At 36.2% G+C, this 24373-nt stretch overlaps 3 protein-coding genes across 4 annotated transcripts in view; 1 reads left to right on the top strand and 2 right to left on the bottom strand.

Annotated features, from left to right (window-relative positions):
- The window catches only part of LOC136711634 (coiled-coil domain-containing protein 148-like), a 33061-nt gene extending 25355 nt beyond the window's left edge, over nt 1-7706 (top strand). The window contains exons 10-14 of the mRNA XM_066688006.1: nt 2960-3100; nt 5108-5226; nt 5731-5848; nt 6072-6212; nt 6732-7706. Coding sequence (XP_066544103.1) covers nt 2960-3100; nt 5108-5226; nt 5731-5848; nt 6072-6212; nt 6732-6878 — 666 coding nt within the window. The 3' untranslated portion in view covers nt 6879-7706. The remainder of the gene's footprint in view (nt 1-2959; nt 3101-5107; nt 5227-5730; nt 5849-6071; nt 6213-6731) is intronic.
- Nucleotides 7707-8028: 322 nt separating this feature from the next.
- upp2 (uridine phosphorylase 2) lies at nt 8029-12154 on the bottom strand. 2 transcript variants are annotated; one of them, XM_066688007.1, is made up of 8 exons: nt 12041-12148; nt 11884-11954; nt 11535-11652; nt 11284-11442; nt 10691-10805; nt 10193-10402; nt 9271-9417; nt 8029-9017 (listed from the first exon to the last, which is right to left on the bottom strand). In XM_066688007.1, the coding sequence occupies exons 2-8, from the start codon at nt 11934-11936 to the stop codon at nt 8875-8877; spliced, it is 945 nt and encodes a 314-aa protein (XP_066544104.1). In that variant the 5' UTR covers nt 11937-11954; nt 12041-12148; the 3' UTR covers nt 8029-8874. The 2 variants fall into 2 exon arrangements, with proteins under 2 accessions (XP_066544104.1, XP_066544105.1); XM_066688008.1 differs by having other exon boundaries at nt 8876-9017; nt 9335-9417; nt 12041-12154.
- A 1322-nt stretch (nt 12155-13476) lies between these two features.
- c16h7orf57 (chromosome 16 C7orf57 homolog) lies at nt 13477-22786 on the bottom strand. The gene is made up of 8 exons (XM_066687642.1): nt 22683-22786; nt 22277-22327; nt 20381-20530; nt 19793-19895; nt 18905-19061; nt 18556-18641; nt 15961-16070; nt 13477-15240 (listed from the first exon to the last, which is right to left on the bottom strand). The coding sequence occupies exons 2-8, from the start codon at nt 22302-22304 to the stop codon at nt 15188-15190; spliced, it is 687 nt and encodes a 228-aa protein (XP_066543739.1). The 5' UTR covers nt 22305-22327; nt 22683-22786; the 3' UTR covers nt 13477-15187.
- Between the last annotated feature and the right edge of the window lie 1587 nt (nt 22787-24373).

Raw genomic sequence — 24373 nt, 5'->3', positions numbered from 1 at the left:
ATTCCCCAGTTCTGTTAAATGTGTCCTTGCAGTGTTAGTGCATTCTTATCACGGGGTAGACTGAACATATTGTCATCCAGCTCCTGGGCTGGACTTTCTCAAAGTTTCTGGAATTATAATGGAAGTGATATGCTAACAGGATTTAATATACCAACGCTAAACTCATTAGAGCAGCTGCTGTAAAACACATACCCAAACCTGTTCACTTCCCTAAGGGCACCTTATTACATTTAAAACACGACCATTCCAGTAACATTGCTTCCAATCTAGGTGATATTATTTCATGTTGTGAGAAAATCAGAAACAATGTATTGTACCAGTGACTGCAAAATATAGTGTTTTGAGTATTTATCTAAAAGTACCAACCTCGGTGGTATAAGGATCAGGTACAGTGTCCATATTAAGAATTCCTCCTTTGTCAAGAAGCAGTTGTCAGTTTTCCTTTGGCATTGAGGTTTGTTTGTCATTGTCACTTAGTTTTGCAATCAGTCATCAGCTGTCATTTCTGTTTTTTCTATCAGGTATTATCACATTTGGAGTCATCATTCACATCTGAAAATCTGGTATCAGGTATACGAAAAGTATTTTGAGTCAGGCATGACAAACTAACTGCAGAACCAAGAGGACCACTGACTCTTGAAACGTGATGAGGTCCTAACTCAAGCACCGTACTGGCTACATGATTTCAGCAGTCATGGCTCTTTCTAGCTTTTCAAGATGCCTAGTCTTGCCAATGATTCTGGAAAACTGTCAGCTGGGGAGGAAATTATATGATGGTGTATTTGTAATAGTAATTATATTTAAACTCAGACTGAATTAATTCAGTTGTATAGGACCTGAAAGGACAACGTTTTCTGCAAAGGGTGACTTTAAGAGTAATTTGAATAGTTTTAAAGCAGAAATATATCAAATTTAAATGTCTACATTTCAAGAGCAGAAAAGGATATTAGAAATCTAAATCACAAACTTTCCTCTTGGTTATATTAATAATCAGAGGTTGATATGCTTTAATGTTTAATTGAACACCATAAACATTTTGGAGTGATGAAATATTGAAACAATATTGAAACATTATGTTTCTATATCAGTCATTGCTTGCCCTGTATTGTGCATGTTCCAGGCGAGTTGTACATTGTGAATATTTAGAGTTTATTATCGTGAAGCATGAAATCTGTGCTATATTGCATTGCTGTCACGTGTTTTACATGCACATATGGAAATTTCTGCTTTGAAACCTTTCCAACTACAGGGAGCTAAGTGTCAAAAAAGAGAGAAAAAAGTTTGGGACCTGAATATATTAATGACGGTTTGCTGGCATTGTTTTCCAGGACTGTACTTCTCACTTGGGAATTGTGCAGTTGGACATCATTTAGTGTAAATGGTCAGATTAATAGCACCATGGACATCAACTTCAATCCCAATGCAACATCAAGGAAAACCTTTAATATCAATTAAAATAGACCTAAATCCTTTTTACACACACACACACACACAACTAACAACAGCTTCAGTTGAGTTTTCTGTTTATATCTAAGCAGCTTTAAGATAAGACCCAGTGAAAAAATCTCTCTGCATGATCAGAGAGCACACTGACGTGTCATTGCTTGTTCCAGCCACTGAAGGCCATAATAAGAGTACTTGTCTGCCTCTTGTGATGTAGGGAGTGTTACCTTCCCCCCTGTGCTATAGTAGACAATTGGCCTGTAAAGTTTCAGACAGTAAGGGCATCTTTCACAGTGTCATTTGGTAGAGGTGATATCATCTCACAGCTTAGTATAACTTACAGGTATTTAAAGCAGTTTAAACAATGTCTAAAGCTTTAAAGTAATCTGTGTTAGTAATGGACTATATAAATAGGTTGAATAGGGTGTGAATTAAAATGAGTTGATATGCACAATTATTTTAGGTGATCAAAATATTCTATTCCAGGACATTTCTGGATTACTGCACTTTTTTTTCTTTCTACACCACAGAAAGGCTTTTGCCTAGATCATCCTGAAATACATTTTCTTTCTATCAGACCTTTTTTATACTCTGCAACTCAACCTTTTCTAAAAAAAACTCTCTCTCTCTCTCTCTACAAACCGCCCCCCCATGCCTTTTATATTATATTATTATTTGTCATCTGGTATTATTTTAGTCTTTATTGGTTTTAGTTAATTTTGCTGAACCAGAAAATAGTTTTTACTGAATACCGATAATATTCATATTAATAGTTTGATAGTTTAATAGTTCCTCTTGTGCAATCCCAAATAATAGTACTATTTACTCTGAAAAGCAAGCACCACAGTGAAAGAAGGACACACTTAATATTTCTGGTGCCGATTTGCAAATGCTAGATGCTTTCTTGGGAAACACTTGTCCAGTGTTGATAAGGTTTGTTACAAAATGCTTCAACAACACAGCAGAGGATGCCAGTGGAAAACAGATTCTTAATGGTCTTGTATGTTATTTAAGACAACAGCAGGGCAGTTATGCTCCATTTAAAGTCTGTGTATGTTGAGTTTAGATACACAGAATCATGAGCTGTAACTTGTAAATGGTAGCCTTAAAAAAAACTGTAACTGTGGTGTGCAAGTGTCACAAGAATTTCAGCATTTGCACCAAAAGAACCTGGCAGGGAGAGTGTACTGAATTGTGGCTTAGATGTGGTCCATTCTTCTGTGCTTTTCATGGTGCAACAGCCCATGACTGGTTTCCTGAGGGATTTAAACAGATGTGGTTCAAAGGGCTGGTTCAGCTCATTCGACAATAAACACAAAATCACTGCTGTCTTCGTCATCAATGCTGCTACCCTCGACTCCAGCGGCAGGGCTTAGTTGTGTTTGTTGTTCATTTGTTGTGTTCAATTGTTCATTTGTGCATTCTGCAGTGTCAGTGCCCTGGAAAGGGAAGGGGAATAAATGGCGACCATTCCTGTGCTAATAAATGCACGTGTTGCCCTCCTGTCTCTCTGCAGCTCCAACAGTGGCGTGCCCATCAGGAGGAAGTAGCAAGGCTGGAAGGAGCCATTGCTGCCAGAAAGCATGAGGAAGAAGAAGAGAGGCTGAGAAAGAAACAACAGAAAGAGGAGGCCAGATTAACAATGCAGAAGGAGAAAGTAAATTCCCATTACCTCAAAATTATTTTTGACCTACACCGATCAGCCATAACATTATGACCACCTGCCTAATATTGTGTAGGTCCCAAAACAGCCCTGACCGGTCGAGGCATGGACTCCACTAGACCTCTGAATGTGTGCTGTGGTATCTGGCACCAAGACATTAGCAGCAGATCCTTTAAGTCCTGTAAGTTGCGAGGTGGGGCCTCCATGAATTGAACTTTTTTGTCCAGCACATCCAACAGATGCTCGATTGGATTGAGATCTGGGGAATTTGGAGGCCAAGTCAACACCTTGAACTCTTGATTCATCAGACCAGGCCACCTTCTTCCATTGCTCCGTGGTCCAGTTCTGATGCTCACGTGCCCATTGTAGGTGCTTTCGGCAGTGGACAGGGGTCAGCATGGGCACCCTGACTGGTCTGTGGCTACACAGCCCCATACACAACAAACTGCGATGCACTGTGTGTTCTGACAGCTTTCTATCAGAACCAGTATTAACTTTTTCAGCAATTTGAGCTACAGTAGCTCGTCTGTTGGATCGGACCACACGTGCCAGCCTTTGCTCCCCATGTGCATCAATGAGCCTTAGCCGCACCCATGAACCTGTTGCCGGTTCACCGCTTTTCCTTCCTTGGACTACTTTTTATAGGTACTGACCACTGCAGACCAGGAACACCCCACAAGAGCTGCAGTTTTGGAGATGCTCTGACCCAGTCGTCTAGCCATCACAATTTGGCCCTTGTCAAAGTTGCTCAGATCCTTACGCTTGCCCATTTTTCCTGCTTTTAACGCATCAACTTTGAGGACAAAATGTTCACTTGCTGCCTAATATATCCCACCCACTGACAGGTGCCATGATAATGAGATTATCAATGTTAGTCACTTCACCTGTCAGTGGTCATAATGTTATGGCTGATCAGTGTATTTCAAAGGTTTTAAGAATAACGTGTTCTCCTGAGTATGAAAAGCATCATCTGCAGTTCAAAGAACCACTACCATTACCTGTAGGACTTATCACCTGTGTGCATATCAATTATGGCATGGGCTTTTAGGAATACATTCATTTTAACCTTCAATTAAGAAAGTATTGTTAACAAATAGATGAACACTATACTATATTTGTCTCTCAATTTGATTTATGAATGTAAAGGATTATTATTTTGCTTAATTAAAAGAGGGGATGTAACATAATATCTACACTCATTTGTCATGCAGAGTTTGATTTTAGCAGAGCTCCTTTTGGCATTCTGACAGATGGTACTGAAAATTTCGGAGTTCCAAAACTCTTTAATTAAGTTATGACTGTAGGGCTTCTGTGGGAAAGTTGTGAAGGCTGATTAATTACAGCATTTAGGCTGAAATGGATTATGTGTATTTTTGCAAAATAATATTTCAGGCAATGAATTATCTTGTTTACTAAACACGTTTTTTTGCTATATCTGCTTTTCCTTTTGTCAAAATCCATATTATTATAAACACATTTGTCATGTATCGTGCCTGCCTCAGTGTCCCACTAAACCATTTTCAGGTCAATGACATGGAGAGCTGTTTGAGTGTGCAATACTATTTTCTCATTAAGCGCCAGTTTTTTCTAATTATCTTAGAATTCCTGACAGATTGCTCTTTAAAACGCCAACTTCTTTCTGGTTTATGTTGTTAAATATGTTGAAGAGCAATTACAATTCAATCAAATACTACAAAATTGAAATGAGTTATTTCAAATTTTCTCTGCCAATCTGGGATTTGTAAATCTGTCCAGAAGATTGGAGTTGAGTAGATACTTTTCAGATATTTATGGTAATTTATTGCTTTGATAGTTTTTTGAACAAGATTTTACCCTTTTTTCTGTAAATGTATTGAAGTTTGTGACTATAGTCCATCCATGTTAATAAAGGATTTGGCTAACCAATTAACTTAAAAGAAACACTGTATGTCCCAACATCTGGTGAAAAAGAGTCAATATTCTTGTTCCAAAGGTAAAAAGGACACATATTCCTTTTCCCAGATTAAACAGTATTATAAAGAGCAGCGAAGAAGGAGAGAAGAACTGGAAAGAAGGGATCAACGGCGACTTGAGGAATTGAAACAACTTATTGCAGAGAAAAATAGAAAGGACAGAGAAAGGTACCTTTTATTGAACAGGGTTTTAGTGATTAAATGTATGTATATATACTTATATACCTTCAATTTTAGCCTTTTAATAATATATGTAAATATTAATTAATGTGTTAATTAATACAATGGCTGTTTCTTGAGAGTTAGTACTATCGCCCTCCACTGCCAGTTGCAGATTCATTCTTCATTGGTCCATTAAGACATGCAGCGATGAGCTCTTTTCAAGTGCCCTGTGTATACACAGTGGAAAAATAGTTGAAAAGCTTTAGGGTCTGGCAGAGCTGCTGTGGAGTCCAGTATGGCAAGCAGACACTGATATGGACATACAGTTTAGGATGATTGCATTTAGGCAAATAACATGAGTGCTGTTCCTGTAAGACTCCTCTGTGTTCTTCTGTATGTTGATTCCCTGAGAAGATGTTTGAGAAATGCAACCTTAGGCTGTGCTTCTATGTGAAGGATAGAAACTTAATTTACTGTGCCTAATTAGCTTTTTCCTTCATATCTTTCCAGGGTGCAGTTTCGGCAGGACCTACTGCAGCAGCATAAGAAGGAAAAAGAAGTACAAGCTTTCCTCCAGCAACAAGAGGAGGCGGAAAGGCAACAACGACTGGAGAATCTCAAAAATCAGGTACTTGCTTTAAACAGCTTCAGTCCCATACAAAAATTAAAGAATTATGGAGTGACAGAGTATACCCAAGCTAAGATTTAACACAATGTGCTTTAACACGAAAATACATATGCTGTACACCAGGTGTTTCCCCTGACTGCAAACCTTTAGATTCACTGCCACCTTCTGGCACGGAGCAGGTTTAATCCTGATCTGTCAGTCTTCTGGTGATCTCTTCTCTAAGGTGGCAGTTGTGGCTGAGCTGGACCCAGAAAGGATGATGGGAGAGACAGAAGCATCAAAGGCCCGACACAAGACGCTAGTGGAGGAGGAGTTTGTTCTTCACAGGCCACTCTTCCAATTGCATACATACACTAACAACCAGGTGAACATATTATTCCAATGTCATTAGTTTTGTCCCTTTAATGCCAGATCAATGTATTAACTTTGTGCACTGTTTTAAAAAAAAACATTTGTGTACAATGAGTCAATGTAGTAGCTGACTCACAATATTAAAGATCAAGGGAGCAGAATACATATCGACCATATTATATAACTCCTCTGGGTTAACAACAACAACACAATTGTGTTATATTTTAACCAAACATACAACAACATTACCTCCTTCTTTCTCAAGGCCAAACAGTGTATATCAGAATATATTTCACACTAGGTCTGTTGGATCTTTCTACCAGTTCTCTAACTGGCTGGACTATAGACCAATCATCTGCCCAATACAGTTACTTAATCATTAACTTGTTTTTGTTTTGTTTTGTTTAATCTTACATTTTGTTTTAGATTTTAGATCAAATGTTGACAATTAATTGTGAATTATTTATTAATTTCGATATTTTGTATAATAATAATAACCTTAGTACATTACGACTGTTATTTCTTTTTGCAGATAGTATCTGATCCGCGAGTGCGGGTTGAGCAAGCTCTCAGAGAGGCTGGCCTTCATAACACACTGTATGCTAAAGAGGTTCTCTCCACCATCAGCCCTCCCAGACCAGCCAGACGAGACATGGAGTCCACTGTGTTTCAGACATGATCGGAGTCTGTATTCATCCTTGCTTGGCATAAGGCACTTGAGGACTTTATTATTACTATGAATTGTCTTGCTTTAGTTTAAACAATATGTCACAAACCTATTTTCAACAATTATACTGGCTAAATATGACCAAATTGCTTGATTAAAATATTGTATTTCCTGAAGTTAGAATTCAACAATGTTGACAGTTAGAGGCAGGTAAACTGGTGTAACACAATAGTGTGAAGTGTAAGGTCTCTGCTTTTGACACTGCAAATGAGTACTAAAGTTCAGCATGAGGAGTTAATAGTTTTTATGTTGTCATATCTGTAAAAGCAGATATATGTTGTATGTTTACTATAAGAAGGGAAATTCTAAAAGTAAAAAACGTGACCAAGTTTTTGTTTATTATGTAAGTGATAGGCTAATGAACTGATTAACTAATATTCCAGGATAAGAAAACAAACTGAAAATTCCAAATGAGGAATTTTGGCAATGGTAGGTTTTAGTACGAGATGGAGCAGCTGGTACAGATGATCTTACAGTCACAGTTGTGTTGTTTTCAGTAATTTAGCTACATTTTGCACTAAAATGAACTGGAATGAACTCCCCAGTGATGTGTGTTGAAGCTGAAATTTGGGAACATTTAAAATCAGACTGGATAGGATCCTTGGATCACTTATTTATTAATGGACACCAAATGAACACGATGGGTCAAATGGCCTCCTCTCGTTTGTAAACTTTCTTATGTTCTAATGTTCTTAACTTTAGACTATTGTAAATATTGTAAGTAGTTTTTAGAGAACAGAATGTGATACATGAATAAAATGTAATGTAACTTTTTTCAAAGCTTGTGACATTTTTAGTATCGAAGGTAAATAATGGATACATTTGGAAATACAGAAATGTATAAGATAACATTAAAGTACATTTTGCATGTGCTATATAAATCATACGTTTTGTTATCGAAATTCGATTTTGAGCATGTTGAGAATTGCTATACAAATGAAAAAAATATTTCCATCTCTGCTTTTATAGATTTATGGTCAGATTAAGGCTCTGCTGATGCAATTCTGTTACTGTTTTCCTTCTGGTTAGAATTACTTTCTTGTCACTGCAAGAAAATCAGAAATTTTAGCTGTAACTGTTGAGCAAAGAAAAGCTACAGGAGTATTTTTTCATTATATTTTAGTTTTATTTGCAAACTACAAAATGCGATAAATGGCATCAACAAGAATGTATGGCATGCATTGAAGAAACAAGTTCACTTGTATGGGCTTGAATGTTATCATTGCACAGCATGAGTCAGTGTGTTTTGTTTTGTTTTACTTTGAAATTGCATTGAAACCTCTTGGTTACCTTTTAAGTGATGCGAAGATTGAAGGGTTTAATTCTATACTGAATATATATGTACACACCCATATTGTACATTATGACTATTACTAATAACTCTCCATTGTCATCATAAACACAGACATGAAACAAACATATACTTGATTTAGACTAACTAGGTGCAGAACATACTGAAATATAACCAGCTTTGTGTGAATAGTTAAAAGTCAGTTAACATTGACTGTTCATTGACCAGTCATATCTTTGTTTTAGTTAGAGATTATGTGTTTTAGAATGACCTTTCTAGTTCAATTGTAAAATGAAATTGTGCAGATTTTTCCAGAACTGTGAACACCAAGACTAGCTTGAAGTCAAATGTAGAATTACAAGAATCATTTTAAACTTTTATGAGATTTATTTAAATATAAACTTCTGAATATGAGAACATTATCAGTAATTCTATAACATTGTTGGCCCCTTCATTGATTTGAAGCTTCAAAACCTCTAGTTATTTACACAATATCTATACAACTGTAGTTTCCACATTTCCCCATTCCACAACTATACAAGTATGGAGAACATTTTCTTAATAAACACATTTTACAATGCACATATCAACAATCTGCAGTATTTACAGAAGGGTATATACACACACCAGAAAATCACAAATCACATGTTCTGCAAATTAGTTCAAAAGTCCAAGCCGTTTCTTAATGAAATGTGACACCAGGCACTGTGGCCGCTGTTGATATTCAATGAGAACTTCATGAGGAGTCGAAATCTGATCCCCTTCAAAGCGGTTCAGTAAGGTCACACAGATAACAGCCGCTGCAATATTAAAAATGGACACTTATTGTGAATAACAAAACATGGACTCCACAAAGGTAAAAGTATGATTTTTCTCTCTTAATCTGTATAGTATCAGCATATACATTTTATTACATTTCAATTGTTTCTAGTATATAACTGAAAGATGAATGTAAAATTATATAGAGAAGGATAAAATGTAGCTAGATACGATATGGTTTAAAAAATAACACATAAAAATGGCAATGAGCATATTTTAATTAGATCAAAATACCTTTTAACCCACAGACGCGACACATGGCTGCAAACACGGTCGACTCCATTTCGATGTTCCTTACCCCGGCTTCATGGGCTTTTCTCAGGTATTCCAGCTTGTCTTCAGTAGAGAAGGAACATAAAGCCCCATCCAAACGACCCTGACCTTTAATTGATAAACAGGACAGTTGTGTAATTCCCAATACACCCAAAAAAAGAAAAGCAAAAATGCTTACACTACACAAAATCAATGTTGAAATCTGGAAATTTCCATCTGTACGCGGCCTTCTACCCCTCACCCCACTCTTACTCAGATGTCAATATTACCCACAGTTATGTCAATATTGATATTGGTGGGGCCTCCATCTAGTTCAGATACAATAACAGTACAAGTTCAGAACAACTTGGTGCTTTTTTTTAAAAACATAGCTTAACATTTAGAAAATAAGAATTTCACTCCATTATATTCATGCAAGCACATAGCAAGTGTGGACTGTATTCCTAACGAAGTCTTCCCTAATGTCACATCTCATTCAAGCTTCTTCCGTTGAACCTGACCCAAGTCCTCAGGGAAGATGAAAAGCTGTAAAGAAGCCTCTTTCTCAGTAAGTATGTCATGGCATAGTATATTGTGTGGATATTCAATCCAGTGTAAGCAAGACTCAAATAAGGCAGAACAAATATATGAGGTTAACCTGTACAGAAAACCCCTAGCATTCCCAAGTTTAATCCTTGTTGTTTCTGCTTAGGTCTTCTAGTATCTCATAACTGTTAAACAATACTTTCAGGAGTTATGCAGCTGGTGAGTGGGTGGTGAAAACATTAAAAATGGCAAAAGCCCGTCACCCAAGGATCTCTTTACCATTCAGTGATGGAATTTCTGTCTACTTAAGAAAACTTAAAAAAAAAGGTGATTTTAGTAATGAACTTAGTGGCTTTACCTTCATAAAAATCATGGGTGCACATGGTGTTTCCGATGACAGCGGGCAGGTTTGGGATCTCAGTTGAACACTGCAGCAGTTCTTGGGCCAGGTTTTCATCTAGTTCAGTGCTTCTCACGATCACCTTCCCCAGCACCACCTGCTCAAACTGGGGCCTAAGGAAGGAGTCCACAGCCTTGTCTGTTATCACCACAGTCCCAGCCTCCAGACCTGGAAATACAGTGCGGAGAAGGGTTGGCAATGGTGGGGGAGGAGAATCTCAGTTACCTGGAACATGTATATTTCATGTATACCCAACATTTCCCCAATACATCAAACCAATCTGTTCATCTGACTATCTGATTATTTTTTTAACTAATTGAATAATGAAGGATATTTAAATATATATGTTTCTGTCTATCTTTCTATCTATATCCATCTATTATCTATATATCTATCTGTCTGCCTGTCTGTCTATCTGTTGTATCTGTATAGTTAACAATAAAACAGACAACATACCTACACCACCAGAAGTCCCAATGCGAACCAGGGTTACATCCCGACACCGTGCATGGTGCAGAAGCTTAATCAGTTCGTGTAGCATTATCGAAATTGACGGCACCCCCATTCCATGCTGCAAGTTTTTATAAGTTTAGAAGAATGTTAGGCACTTTATGTTCAATTTCCAGGCGTAAAAACTAATGTCAATTAGATACATTTTTAAACTCTCATCCATATTAAAGAGAGACATGATTAAAACTGTAAGATGCAGTGTTTCATAATACAAATACATATACAGAACAGTTATATATGTGTTTAGTATTAACACTATCTCACTTTTGTTTAGTTTCTTGTGTTCTAAAGCGAGAAGTTGAACTAATAGTGAAGAAAAGGATGTGAGGATTTATGCCAAAATGTATCCACATCGATTTAAGCACCTCACCATCTGGAAAGCTAAAGAACAATTCTCCAGTTCTTCAGAGCAAACCATTTTTATAAAAGATCCACTAACTCACATTCCACTTTTTTCACATATTTCATATTCTGTAAGATACTGATTAGTTGATCTCTAAGAAGGGGTGAAGGTGATGTAGGAAAAATGTTTTACATACACTTATGGAAAGCACTGGCCCCACTTTATACATGGAATAGCGGTCTGTTCCAGCGCAGATATCCTCAATCGCATTGATGTCCTCAGCTAATCCCAGCTCTGTATGTATAAACTGAGCAAATGCTTTCATTCTGTTGGCACTCCCTCCAACACAGACAAACTTTAAAAAAAGGAGACAAATACAGTTTAATATACTTCCAATTCAACATAACATGTTTTACTTAAGATTATGGACTAACCATATCCACTTACCTTTATGTCTCCAAACATTGCAGGCAAGTTGTGAGTCCTGGTTCCCAGATTGAAGTGATACAGAATGTCCTCCTCCATTGAATCCAAGTGTGGGTTTTTAACATGGACCTCTTCATGTCTGAATAAAATTGTGGACATCAAGGAAGGTACAGAATTTGATTTCATGAATTCAGATTTTTTTTTAAAACTATATATGTATGTATTTAGCTTGTTGGGAGAATTAATGTTTAATCACAGAAATAAGCATAACATTTCACATGTGTAAGAACAAGATCATATTTACTTTAATATATTTATAATTTTGAAACAAGCATGTCTATAACTTAGAAGAGTGTAGATTTATACTCACTCAATATATTCTGTCCTTTCATTCCCAACACAGTTCTGTAAAATAGGCGCCATCGTTTCCAGCTTACCAACCTACAAAAAAGGGATGGAAAACAAATATTTGTACACACCTCACATCATTAACTTATTTTATTCCATGTATATTAATAGAACAATACCTTATCAAATATCCCAGATATTTTATGTCGTCAAATAGGTTGCTTTACTTTGTGACTCTTGCTTTGTCCCCTTCTGAAGAAAATAAAAAGGTATAATTTGATCACAGGGCTTTTATAGTGTTGACCTGTTGTCCCCTGTCCCAGAAATGGCTGGTCACAGTGTGAGGTGTATTGACTGTTCCCTTTCTCATAAGGTCATTGAACCCAGAAAGGCAATATTAGTTTAGCTGGCAAAACCTGGTATAAAACTAGCTTAAGACTACTACTTCATTATGTTTATATGTATTATATATAAACATTATTAACACCTGTAGTGTTCAGCTACAATTATGAAGAAATTGTAATATGAAAAAACAACATCATTAAATTTCTGCTGAAGTTTATACTCTACAACCTTAACTTTATGTTTCTAACAGAATAGGTAATTACTATTTTTCTTTGTTTTCTACATAACTTCAAACAAACATTTTACACAATCGTTTTTTGTGTAGCTAGAAACTGTAATTTAGGTCAAATTAATAATAGCCCATAATACCTATTTTGACTAAGTGGTAATAACTGAGACTTATAAATTGAAAACATTTATACAAACCTTTGTACACAACTGTGTGTGAAGCTGTCTGACAAGGGCTCTATGTTGAGTCATCTGAATTATCCATTATTTCAGACAACATGGAAAAAGCAGCTAAAGATACTTAACTACACAAGTTAATCAATAAGGGCCATGTAACTGTATAGTTTACTATTTAAGCTAAATGTGACAATACTTTTGTAGCACTTACCACCACTCCGTATCCGTTACTAACCAGGACACATTTTTTTAAATGTAAAACACCTTTGAAAAGGATTGAACACATCTGACAAGTAAAATAAGTTATTGTGTAATTTGACTATATTCTATGCATTTAACAGATACCATAATCTTATTTCATCTTCCCATATCCCATATATTGTGGTCGTCTTTTTTAATCTCTTGGGATCCATTCTGTAACTTCTTTTGTCCATCTTTAGTTCGTTCATGCAATGTGTCTGGCCCGTTGCTATTTTCACTCTTTCAATGTCACATACTTTTCTTTGTTCTCTGATCCATTTATTTGTTTTTCTGTGTCCTTGTTATTCCAAACAAGCATCTTTCCATGCTTGAGTCATTTCCAGTTTCTGTATATTGTTTGCATTTTGTGACCTGGTTTCAGAGCCATAAGGGAGTACTGGTAGTTTGAATTGATCAAATAGTCGATGGGTAATTTCCTTTCAATAGTCTGCCTTTTCTTTCAAATGTACTCTATCCCATTTTCATTTCTTCCTTAAGATGATATCTCGTTGATTTGTTGTCCAAGATAGACAGCTTTCGACTTCTTCAATTATCTTTTGATCTACTTACATTTTCTTAAGTTTAACAAATGAATGTTTAACTCAGAATGAGTTATACATATATATACACACAAAGGTTAGTTTATTTCATCAGGAAATAATACATCAACAACATACCATTCACATGAAGTATATTGGGAGATTACAATATTTCATGCGAAATCAAATACAAAACACAATTTTCATGCACATGCAAGTTTATTGTCACATTTTCTTCAAGATATTCTAACAAACAAAAAATGCAAACTTCGCAGTTCAAAAGGTAAAAACATTAATGGAAGACATCATACAGTCTTGCAACATCTGCTGGACAGTATTAAACCTTTAATAAGCAGAACACCGATAATGAGAGCAGTATCAAGGGGAATCTGAATGATTTTAGTCCAGGAAAAGGTCCTTGAAATGGTCATATTGTGGTACAGAAAATTCACAGAAATAAGTGATAAGCTCACAACAATCAGATTTATTCTCATATGCTGAAACATCTCCAGGCAGTGTACAGAGCATGTTATTGATAGTACATTGTAAAATTAGCTTCATCTTGCAAATGCAGAAGCAGTTTTGCGCTCAGCTCAAATGCTATATAAAGCTGTGATCAGCTGCAGTTACTTTGCCCAATAGGGAGGAGCTTGTTCTGAATGCCTACTTAAATCTTACTGGCCTTTCTTAAAATAAAACCCCAGCGGTAAAGGCCAGCATCACAAAATTGACAATTTCACAAATATAGGTTGAGTGCAGCAGTAATATGTATACTTTGCAAGCCCTTCATGATAAATTCAAACCAGTCCTGAATAAGGTAACCTGTTTGTATTGCAGTGAAAATGATTTAGGAAAATGGGATATTTTGCTAGAAGTGTGATATAGAGATGTAGCAGTGATCAAAACCAAAAACATCCTTTCAACTTCCTTCTAAAACTTGTACCTTCTACTAGCTGTCTGGCTGGATGAATGGTAATTGAAAGTTAGTTAGGTCTAGCTGCATTTTTCTTAAAGGAACAGCCATGGAAATAAATTTAAACTCAATGTAGTTCAGGAGATCGAAAACCCTGAACACATAATGCTCATGGGTTTACTCCTAAGTAGTAGTTGAGGCTCTTAACTGTCCTGCCTTGTGGAGAAGAGCCTGGCCACCAAGACCACCAAGGTGACCAGGACTCCCCTTGGGCATAGGGGCAGATGCCAGGGCCTTCATGGGGAGGCAGAGGAAGGGGCAATGACCTGTATAAATAGCTGCCTAGAAAGTGGCATGAGTTGTGGTTTGTCTTCTCAATTTCTAAACGTTGTTTCAATGTAGTGACTCCAGATATCTTAAAGTTTTAAACACATTCAATGGTGGCAGAATACAGGGGAAGAGATTGTAAACTGGAATTCATTTGTTAACCAGAAAACAAATCACACCATTTTATTTGACAGATATATCCACAGTACAGATCAAATTAAAAATATAATAAATTACTAATTATAACCAAACCTCTTCAGGAAGGCAACAACAAAGAGGGTTGTAACCTCCACTACTGTCACTCAATTCCCGATGGTTGCACTATAAATAAAAATAAATACGCTCTATGGACCAAGGTGTCTTTTGATTTTGCAGTTGTTTTTAAGTTACACTATATAGAGAAATCAATAAAACGATGAAGTGATTAACTACATGTACAATTGTAACAAAAAGAGAAAATACAAAATAAAAAATGGAACGGTTATGTTGCAGCAAAGAAATACAAACAGTCTGTTAATAACATGTGACTGGTTTGACTGAACATCCTCAATATCACACTAAGAGAGGTCTTGGTCTGGAGTGATGGCGCTCGGATGTTCTGACTCTATACCTGAAAGAGAATTGTATACCGGTAATTCAGAATTCATGAGAAGACTGCCAGCTTCGTCTCATCATAGGACTGAAACTAAACTCCCCTCCTGTCACCACTGTGAGGATTAAATTACATTTCTAAACCAGTGTACAGCATTTGATTGCTCCAATTACTACACACCACCAATTTAAAATGCAGCATATTGGTATTATAATTATTGATGCAAAGAAATGCAATCATTTTAGAATACAACAGCACCCAAATTGGCATTCTGTGGCTTTTGGAGGTAACGGTTAGGGTTAAGGTGGTTATAGTAAAGGTTAATACCTAACTTTTGGATTACGGCTAGGATTTAAGTTACAGCTGCAATTGAAGTTAGGGTTATCACTATGATTAGAGTCAAGGTTAAGAGTTAACCCAGAGTCTAGTTATAGGGGGTTGGGAACAATAAATTAATAAATGGTAAAAAGTAATCTAAATAATTATTATTATGAAAGGTTTGGTTATTTGTTCAGGAATTGTGAACATTGTGAATTCACAGTTCAAAGTGTACCCTTTGTAACAGTCTTACTCGGTCGGTCATGGGGCATAATGCTGCAAACGAATCTGGTGCACAGAACATATTTCAACATAGGAAGCCACTGGAAATTCTCTTTGGTATGTAATTTACAATCTAGACAACATAAACACAATGAAGACTTAACAGCATGCTATATAGATTTAAAGTTATATACTTACTTGATCCTTCATCATCTTTTTCTCCTTTATTTACTGCATGCCAATCATCTGCATAGCCAAAACTGAGCAGTTTCTGCATGCTAACTGGTGGCTGTTTTTTGTCAAAAGACCTAAATTAATGTAAAGGAAAATAATTTTGAGAAAACAAAGTCTATGACCCATTGGGAATTTACTATTTAACCTTTACTGAATAAACATATTTATTTAAAAGAAACATTATAATCACCCTTAAAAACAACATCAAACGAAAACATCCTAATTGATTTCTTCCATACAATAAAAAGTAACCTGTAAATTGAATTTAGAATTAGAGGTGAGAAGTCTGAACCTTCTTGTTCATGTGTTTACTATAATCTCATTGCACATTACCATTGTAATCCCAAAGTAAAGCTCTGACCAAAGGGAACAGAATATAATTTCCATGAATGTAGACAGGACTACTTTGTCTATACCTAGGTCACTCTTAGGAACATACTTATTTAGGATTCATAAATTACAGTCTCTGCGTCCTTAAATTACAAGTTTGTGTTTGAATAATCTACTTTTTGGCACAGCACAAAATAGGCTAACCCACATTTTTACAGATCCAGTGGAACACCAACATCAGATAGTAATTTGAAACCTTGCTCTGGGGGATAGGCTCTGTGGAAAACGAAACTGCTTTACATTTAATTAAGCATATAGCACCCTCTGTGGGATACGTTCACGATGTCTCTGCAATATTATATACATGAACATACATACAGACCATAAAGACAGGCAAACGCCCATGTGCATTGGACAGAACAACCCAAAGCTTAATAAGGGAGGGTACGTGGAGTTGAATAAACTAGAAACTTATACGATCTGTCTACTAATTATCCAAAATGAATGATATTTTCCTTTTCAGGTTACTAGTTACTAGTTTGACTAGCATTAAGGATGAGTTCAAAGTCATACTACAGCACTATGTTTTTGGTAACCACAAGATATGATAAATAATATGATAGGTGCTGCAGTCTACTGCAGATCTTGGATTACTAAAATATATATGTGATGATTCTTAAACAAAACTAAACTAAAAAAAACTAAAATCGAAAGTTGTGTTTCTGTATTTATTCAGAATACTAACCCTATTTTAACTCATAGGAGCGGTTGTAGTAGATGAGATGGTATCATTAAATGCTCTGTATGTGTAGTCAAGATATAAGATGTTTGCTCTCATTCTACAACAACAATTCACATTTTGTCCTCAACAAGGGGAGGGGTGGGGTGTATGAGGTAGGCAGCCAAACAAAACAGTGTCAATGAGGCGACCATGTCCTCAGATATGTTTTGTTATTCAGCCAGCATTTTTCTGTTGAAACACGAGTTCTAGAATCGGTAAATGCCCTACGTCTAACAATCTGCCATTACACATCCATTTCAGATTCCAAGGTCTCCATAGACACGTGTACTGCAACTTCAAATATTTTCCAAAACAAAAATACATTCAGTGATTAAGGAATTTGCAGAACATATTCACCACCCCTATTTTGAAAGATAAAAACAAACACCCAATTTAATTTGATTTTGTTAACTCCTCCTTTTTCACCCTGAAAAAGTATATGACATTTTTTCCCCTTCACTACGAAAAGTCCAGTAGATTTTACAGAGCTGATCAGGTTATATTTCTGCATTCAAATATATATATATTTATAATAGCCCTAACAATAATAATGCAAGTTTTAAATGTATTTGGGACCAGGGATATATTTCCCTTTAACAAATATGAATACTGAAGGTTTTACAAATATAACAGCTTCTTAGGGAAGTCATGTGTTCAAATCAAACCACTGGGTATACATTAACTCAGGAAAGTTCAAAAACATGTGAAAGCCTGTTTTGTCTTTCAAACATGAGGATGTTTATACATTGCTGTGAAGGAACACGTGGCTGTATACTTTCACCAATTATACATAATTCCAAATATTTTTCTCATTTCTTTGAACAGTTCACATGCTGACAATCCTGACTATTAAAATAAACATAACTAAGACGCGTGTGCAAGTCAGGGATGACCTCTCGCATGAACAGAAGGTCAATCAGGCCTAAAATGTCCACTATTTCACAACTATTTCCCCCAAAAGCAAACCTATGAACAGAAAAGTCAAAATGACAGGATGTCAAAAATTGCCTTTTTTTATTATTGTTGTTGACGTACTTTTGCACAATTTTAATAAAATCTGAATTAATCAAATTAATCAACAGCAGAATGTGATCAGATCTGTATGAATTAAGTTGGACTAGCCTAACTGTTTCACAGTTGTTTGAATTCTCCTTATGGCAGAATGTTTTGGGGTGGGTTTCCCCAAACTTTTCAATCCTAAAACACATACGTAAAATATTGTGGTACAGATCAACATCAACCACCAGTTGGTATAATATTAGGTCATTCGTTCAGTCTGTAGTACTGCAGTTGGCTGAATTTTGTGCATTTACACATCATCCAAAGTATGCAAACAGACTTTTAAATACTCCAAGAGATGTTACGAGAAGGACATCACATATTAAATGTAACTTCAGTTTGCCCTCTAGTGGCAAAAAGCTAAACATGACTTAGAACACATTACATACGTTTTCTTAAACTTGCCCCCTTCCTGGGAATTTGGACTGGTCAAAGTCAGGTCCTCCATCTGATCCACGGGATGGTTCAATTCCATCTTATAACAATATAACAAACAAAAACTTCCAATGAGGTTTTAAAGCAGGCAGGGCAGCTTTTTTTACAGCCTAGTTTTAGAGTTAAGCAGAAAACAAACAAACCAGCTGTTAACAAATATTTAACATCTTCCCTTGTCAAACCGGTTTGTTTTAGTTTTCTACCAACTTCATGATACAGTTATGGGTGATGTTATAGAACACACAATGGAATATGAATCAACTTGTCACAGAATGCACTGATGTATGATTGTTTTCCATTCACCTTATTTTTACCAGATGTAAAACTATCAGGCTCCCGCTCCCAAGTTGTTTTATTATCAGTCCCAAAGGGAGCATCTAGGGGCTGAAAAGTTCCCTTAGTTGGACTTTTCTGGAATTCTTCGGAAGTCATGTAATCAGGAATTGTTCTTTTAGATGTGCTGCAAGTAGAAAACCATGGTAATTTTCCCTACACCTAATTCTGTCTGAAACATTTATTCTTACCAAAGCAACAATTATCACAAATATTTGCCTGTTCCCAGGGTCTGAAACAAATGTACTTCTAAACTACTCTGTCTTTCCCTTCAAAATCATGAAATCTACACTTCTATTCATGTTGTATCCCACAAGCTTGTATTTTAAAATATTTAGAAAGAGAGATAATACTTCCATTAACATGAACATCTTAGAAAGAGGAGCACTGAGATTTCATACAATGAGACAGTTCTGATGCTTATGCTTTACATATATCTTACCTTAATAAGGATATGAACACAGGATTCAAGTACACAAGAGAACAGCCATTTTAAACAAAATAAGTAATTGCATTAAATTAGCATTTGTGTGTGTTGTATTTTTTGTAAATATTCATGAACACTCATACAACTACAATGGCAATTATACAGGATATTCTCAAACGTTACAAATGCAGTCATAAAAAATAAAAAAAAAGTGTACATTTTAATTGTTTTGCAGTATTTCTAATCTTCTTTTGGAGGCAATGCAGAGTTTTAATCATGCATCCTAACGGCCTATTCATATGTCAGAAGTTACTGAGACTTAAAATAATAAACAAACTTTGCTAAATACATTTTTAAACATAAACCAAATCATTTAAATCGAGCAAGTGATCACATGGATCTCTTAGAAAATATATTAAATGGTTATTTACCTTTGCTGTTCCTGAGACTCAGATTCTGCTGAAAACCAGTCTGGAGGTTTGTAATTTGAATTGGTTTTTGAGTCTACATTTGTGTCCTCGTGCCATAATAAACCTGTTGTAAAAACATGGAAGTTCAAGCATAATCTCGAAGGCAACCTGATCTTAAGGAAACTGGTTGCATCATACCGTTTACAGGCCATGTATTCTCTTAAACTAAAAGTGCTAAGTGCACTCATTCTCTCTCCATCATTTCAGCAGAATAAATTGAATTGTAATGAAAAGCAGAAATAAAAAACACTTTGATGTGATTAAACAATAGGTGTAGGAGTTATAAGTAAAACTTTCATTAGAGGGAAATATAAGTGAGCTGTTAAGACATAAATCACCAGTCTACTACATTTAACCAAGTTTATATTATTTGATATAACCAGAATTTTCTAAAATGCCGTTAAAACAGATTAGAATAGTTTGCTGAAATGAAGATACTATTAACAAACATACACTGAATGAACTTAAAGTACATTTTGTTAGCTGAGAAAGATTATTAATTCATAGCAATAAACAAATAATTTGAAAATAGGTGACAGGATAGAATACCCTTTTGTCCTCCTCGTTTAGCCAGTTTCACATAGTCAGAATCTGACTCAAAAACACCGGTCCGACGTCCGTGGGTTATTTTCTCAGGACCCATGTCAACGCCGTATCCCAGGCCAGGAATCTGTGAACTTGGACCCACAGCTCCATTGGCTGTAGGTTTATGATCAGATTTTAACCCAGAATCAGAAAACAAATATAATTGTATCATTATGTAGGTATGATAGATTGCAGTCATTTTTTTCTCCATGGCTGTTTTCATAAATAAAGGCCAGGATTAAGTCACCGTGGCCAAAAATGTCACTAATTCTGCGATTTTCACTGGCGTTTGTGATTTTAACGAAGCTGTGTACCCTATTGTGTGGGTAGACTGATAGAGAGCATTTTTTTTGTGTGTGATGATCTTTCCTATCAGTCCCAGGAGAGACAGGAACCCTGGTCTCATTACTCATGTCTAAAACAGCCATTTAGTGCAATAATCAGACATTACGAAATATATATTTACATATTACATGCTTCCCAGGTGTTCAGCTTTTGTACAGAATGGAAGACATGTTGAGTTACATTTATGACATATTGCAAATGAAACGTTTAGCACATTTCTAAAAAGGATATGGTTACCTGTTCAGAGAAGCCATTACATTTATTTAAACTGGGTAGAATGACTTTGAAACATGTGCAATACCAAACCTTAACCAAGCAGTTTTCAATGTTTCTTCTAAACATTTGATCTACAGAATGTATTTATGCAGTGATTCACAAACCCAAAAAAGGACAGCAGAAGTGTCTCGAGTTATATACCAACATACAGTCTTACATACAGAGTCCTAATTATAATGGTTCCATTCAATGTTACTGAAAACCTACTAAGAAAAAGTCTACATGACCATTCATCATTTCACAAGTCAAATGTAGCAGTGGATACCATTTACTCCCTTTTTAAAGTCAATTACTCCCATTAACTATAACCCTTAGTCATGGATATAAATTCCCTTCTCAGTTAAAAACAGCAGATGGATCACAGGACCTAAAATGACTGGAAGAGAGCTATTTGAATGATTTTATACAGTGAAAGATAACAGAGGAGGAATGTATGGCTCCAAGGATTTAAATACCCATATGTATCCATAATCAGCCTTCACTTTGATGGAAAATGCATAATACCAGCATTTGGTGTCATTGACTGCACACCACTACAAGACACAGAAGCCTGTACACACCTATAGAATTATAAGGCGGACAGGGAATAAACTGGGACACACCCAAAAGGTCCACAGATTGAGTGTTTAAAGGCCTGGGGTTATTTTTTCATAAGCACTGCTCAATGAGATGCAGATTCTAATTCCACATTAATAGTCACCAGACCAAAGAAAATAGTAAAAAGAAATCTTTGAGCAAGTGTCTGGCGCTCAAAAACATTTGATGAGAAGATTGGCACAAGCCCTAGAGATTGGTGAAAATATACATTATTATTTTTTAAAGACAGAAACGTACTATGGGCAAATTAAATTATGTTGCACTTGCAAGATGGCAGACAGGTGAGATGACAGAATATTGCATAGTGTCTGCAGTGGCATCTGGAGGTGCTTTGCTGGTACATAGGCCTTATTAGCAGATTAATTAAAAAAAAATGAAGATACTATAGTCTTTTTCCACATGCCGGTTAGGCCTAAATGGACAAAAATGGACGGCAACAGACTAGCAAGATCTCCACTGCGTCATTTTCCCTTGATGAAGGCTAAGAGAATCGTACAAATCAATATTTTGTGCCGATTCTTATCATTTCACTCGACATCAAGGTGTCCCACTCATTTCAGTATCACTGGATGATCAACAATAACATCAAATACTAATCTGGGAAGATGTGAACGGACATCACATTGAATATAAAATACGTACCCTGTTGGTCTTTTTCTGTTACACTCATGTCTGCAGATCCTAGTGTCGTCACTGTGAACAAACGAAACGAGCATCAAAGCGTGATGTCTACATTAAAAACGGTACATCACTCTCATTAAACAACGCATTTAAACCCTTACGGAGAATTGACATGGGTCGGTCTTAATTCTTTCACCAGTAAAAACACCTGACATCTTAATGACAATGTCGACTGCAGGCATTTACTGACAAAGCTGTAGCTCACCAGTAGGCCGGCGCTACCACACTCGATTAAAAACGCGTCTCCGTTACAATTGACAATATTCAGTGGAAAGCGTAACAATTTTACATGACACTCTTTACTAAGATTTTGCAAATACACAAAACCAGAGGCTCGTATTCAATGGACGAGGTTGAGGACACCTACCTCGCCGGCGTAGGGTGGTGCGCTGCCTCCAGCTTTGTGTTTACTGTTGGGTTCTGGGAGGAAGCTGCCGTTTCTGGTAACCATGGCGACGGAACCCTGCAAGGAGCAAGCGCCAAATCTGGGGACGAGGCTGTCTGGGTTTTCACCGCGCAGGCGCACACACGCCGCCGCGCTATTATCACTTCCGGGGTGGCGTTGGACGCGTGTGTGATGGTGATCGATTCCAGTGCTAATTCAGTGCAAGGAAATACTTATTCTTATGGGGAGGTGACTGGAATAGGTCCTCACAGTTATGGACTGTGCCGTTGTGTAATTATTAGGACACTGGTTGCTGCTTTGCAAAGGTCTCTGATGCCTGTCCTGGCGAGCTGGGTTTCCTTCCAACTAGAGTGCAGTTTGGCCCATAGTCTTATTATACACACTTATTATGTTACACCACCACAACTGATCTGTGTGTATGTGTTTTTGAATATACTATACTTTTCCATGTTTTTATCGTGCTACATCACACTACAATTTACCATTTGATGTCTTTACCACGATTTTATCTAATTTTCCAGCACGTTTTTACCATAATCCTAACATTTTTAATTAGATTTTACCATGCTTAATTGGTTTTAACGTGATTGTACTGGATGAATAACTAATATATTAACAGTAACCTATACTATTAACTAGGCCTATATATGGTAATATCACAGCTTCTGGGAATTATATATACAATGGTAGTTTACATAGTATCACAGTTACTAACCCACCTGCTATTATATTACACACTTTTGCTGATGCATATATTACTACTCCTAACCTGACTTACTGTTTCCACTTTAATCATGGTAACAACTAGTGACAGAACTGGATTATGGGTTAACAATTGCCAATCAACGTCCTTGGCAAGATCACAAGGTTTGTGTGTATATAACATATTCTGTAATATATGCTGCTGTTGCTCTAATATATGTTCTCGTATGACAATTAAGTCTCACATGGCATTGTCTATCCTAAACAACACATTGTCTCTTCCTTATTGGTCTCCTATTTGCACTGAAAGCAGTTAGGCTATAGTGTTAAAAAAGGTAAAATTAGTATTGGGGGGCTAGTTTCACTGTATGGTGTAAGTACTGTATCAGTTGAATTATGAACCTGTTCATGGTTTTGTCTTGTTTTTTACATTTAAATTCCACATTCCTATAGTCCCAATTGAAGCACTAGTCTTGGACAACCTAATGTTATTTTAGGTATCACAGTCCAAGATTACTGTATCCACACACTTATCCTGATCCTAATTGGGCTCTATGAAACCAGCTACAACAAACACTTCAAGGTATATCTGAGGTTTGATTTATATTACTCTCTGATTATCTTTAGTTATATATTATATTGTTTATTATACATTTAGTTTTTCATTGTCAAATTTTTTGATGCTTTTCTATTAGGCTATACAGATAGAAGTGTAGCTGTGATGTTTTACCAGTAACTATTGAGAATCATGTAGCCTATAGAGCCATGTCATACCCAGTTTATATGGTAGATGGATTCCTTTTTTTCACAGAATTTCCTATCTCTTGCCTTCTGTGAAACATCAAGGAATGTGGCACTTCATTACTAATGACATTAAAACTGGGACTTCAATGTGATTCTTATTTCATAACAACAAACCCCTTTCATATATATTTACATTTACAATACAC

Source organism: Amia ocellicauda, chromosome 16 (genome assembly GCF_036373705.1).
Source record: "Amia ocellicauda isolate fAmiCal2 chromosome 16, fAmiCal2.hap1, whole genome shotgun sequence".
Lineage (NCBI taxonomy): Eukaryota > Metazoa > Chordata > Actinopteri > Amiiformes > Amiidae > Amia > Amia ocellicauda.
This window is presented reverse-complemented; position numbering and strand designations above follow the sequence as displayed.

Bases quoted from the DNA above. Each gene is read 5' to 3' on its own strand.
- upp2 (XM_066688007.1), bottom strand. From the start codon at position 11,936: ATGGCGCCTATTTTACAGAACTGTGTTGGGAATGAAAGGACAGAATAT. The intron at 11,653-11,883 runs GTGAGTATAAAT...AATTTTATTCAG, and splicing joins GAAAGGACAGAATATATTGA to ACATGAAGAGGTCCATGTTA. The intron at 10,403-10,690 runs GTATGTTGTCTG...CTGTATTTCCAG, and splicing joins TGGGACTTCTGGTGGTGTAG to GTCTGGAGGCTGGGACTGTG.
- c16h7orf57 (XM_066687642.1), bottom strand. From the start codon at position 22,304: ATGAGTGTAACAGAAAAAGACCAACAGG. The intron at 19,062-19,792 runs GTAAATAACCAT...TTCTACTTGCAG, and splicing joins GAGTCTCAGGAACAGCAAAG to CACATCTAAAAGAACAATTC. The intron at 15,241-15,960 runs GTAAGTATATAA...ATTCTCTTTCAG, and splicing joins AAAAGATGATGAAGGATCAA to GTATAGAGTCAGAACATCCG.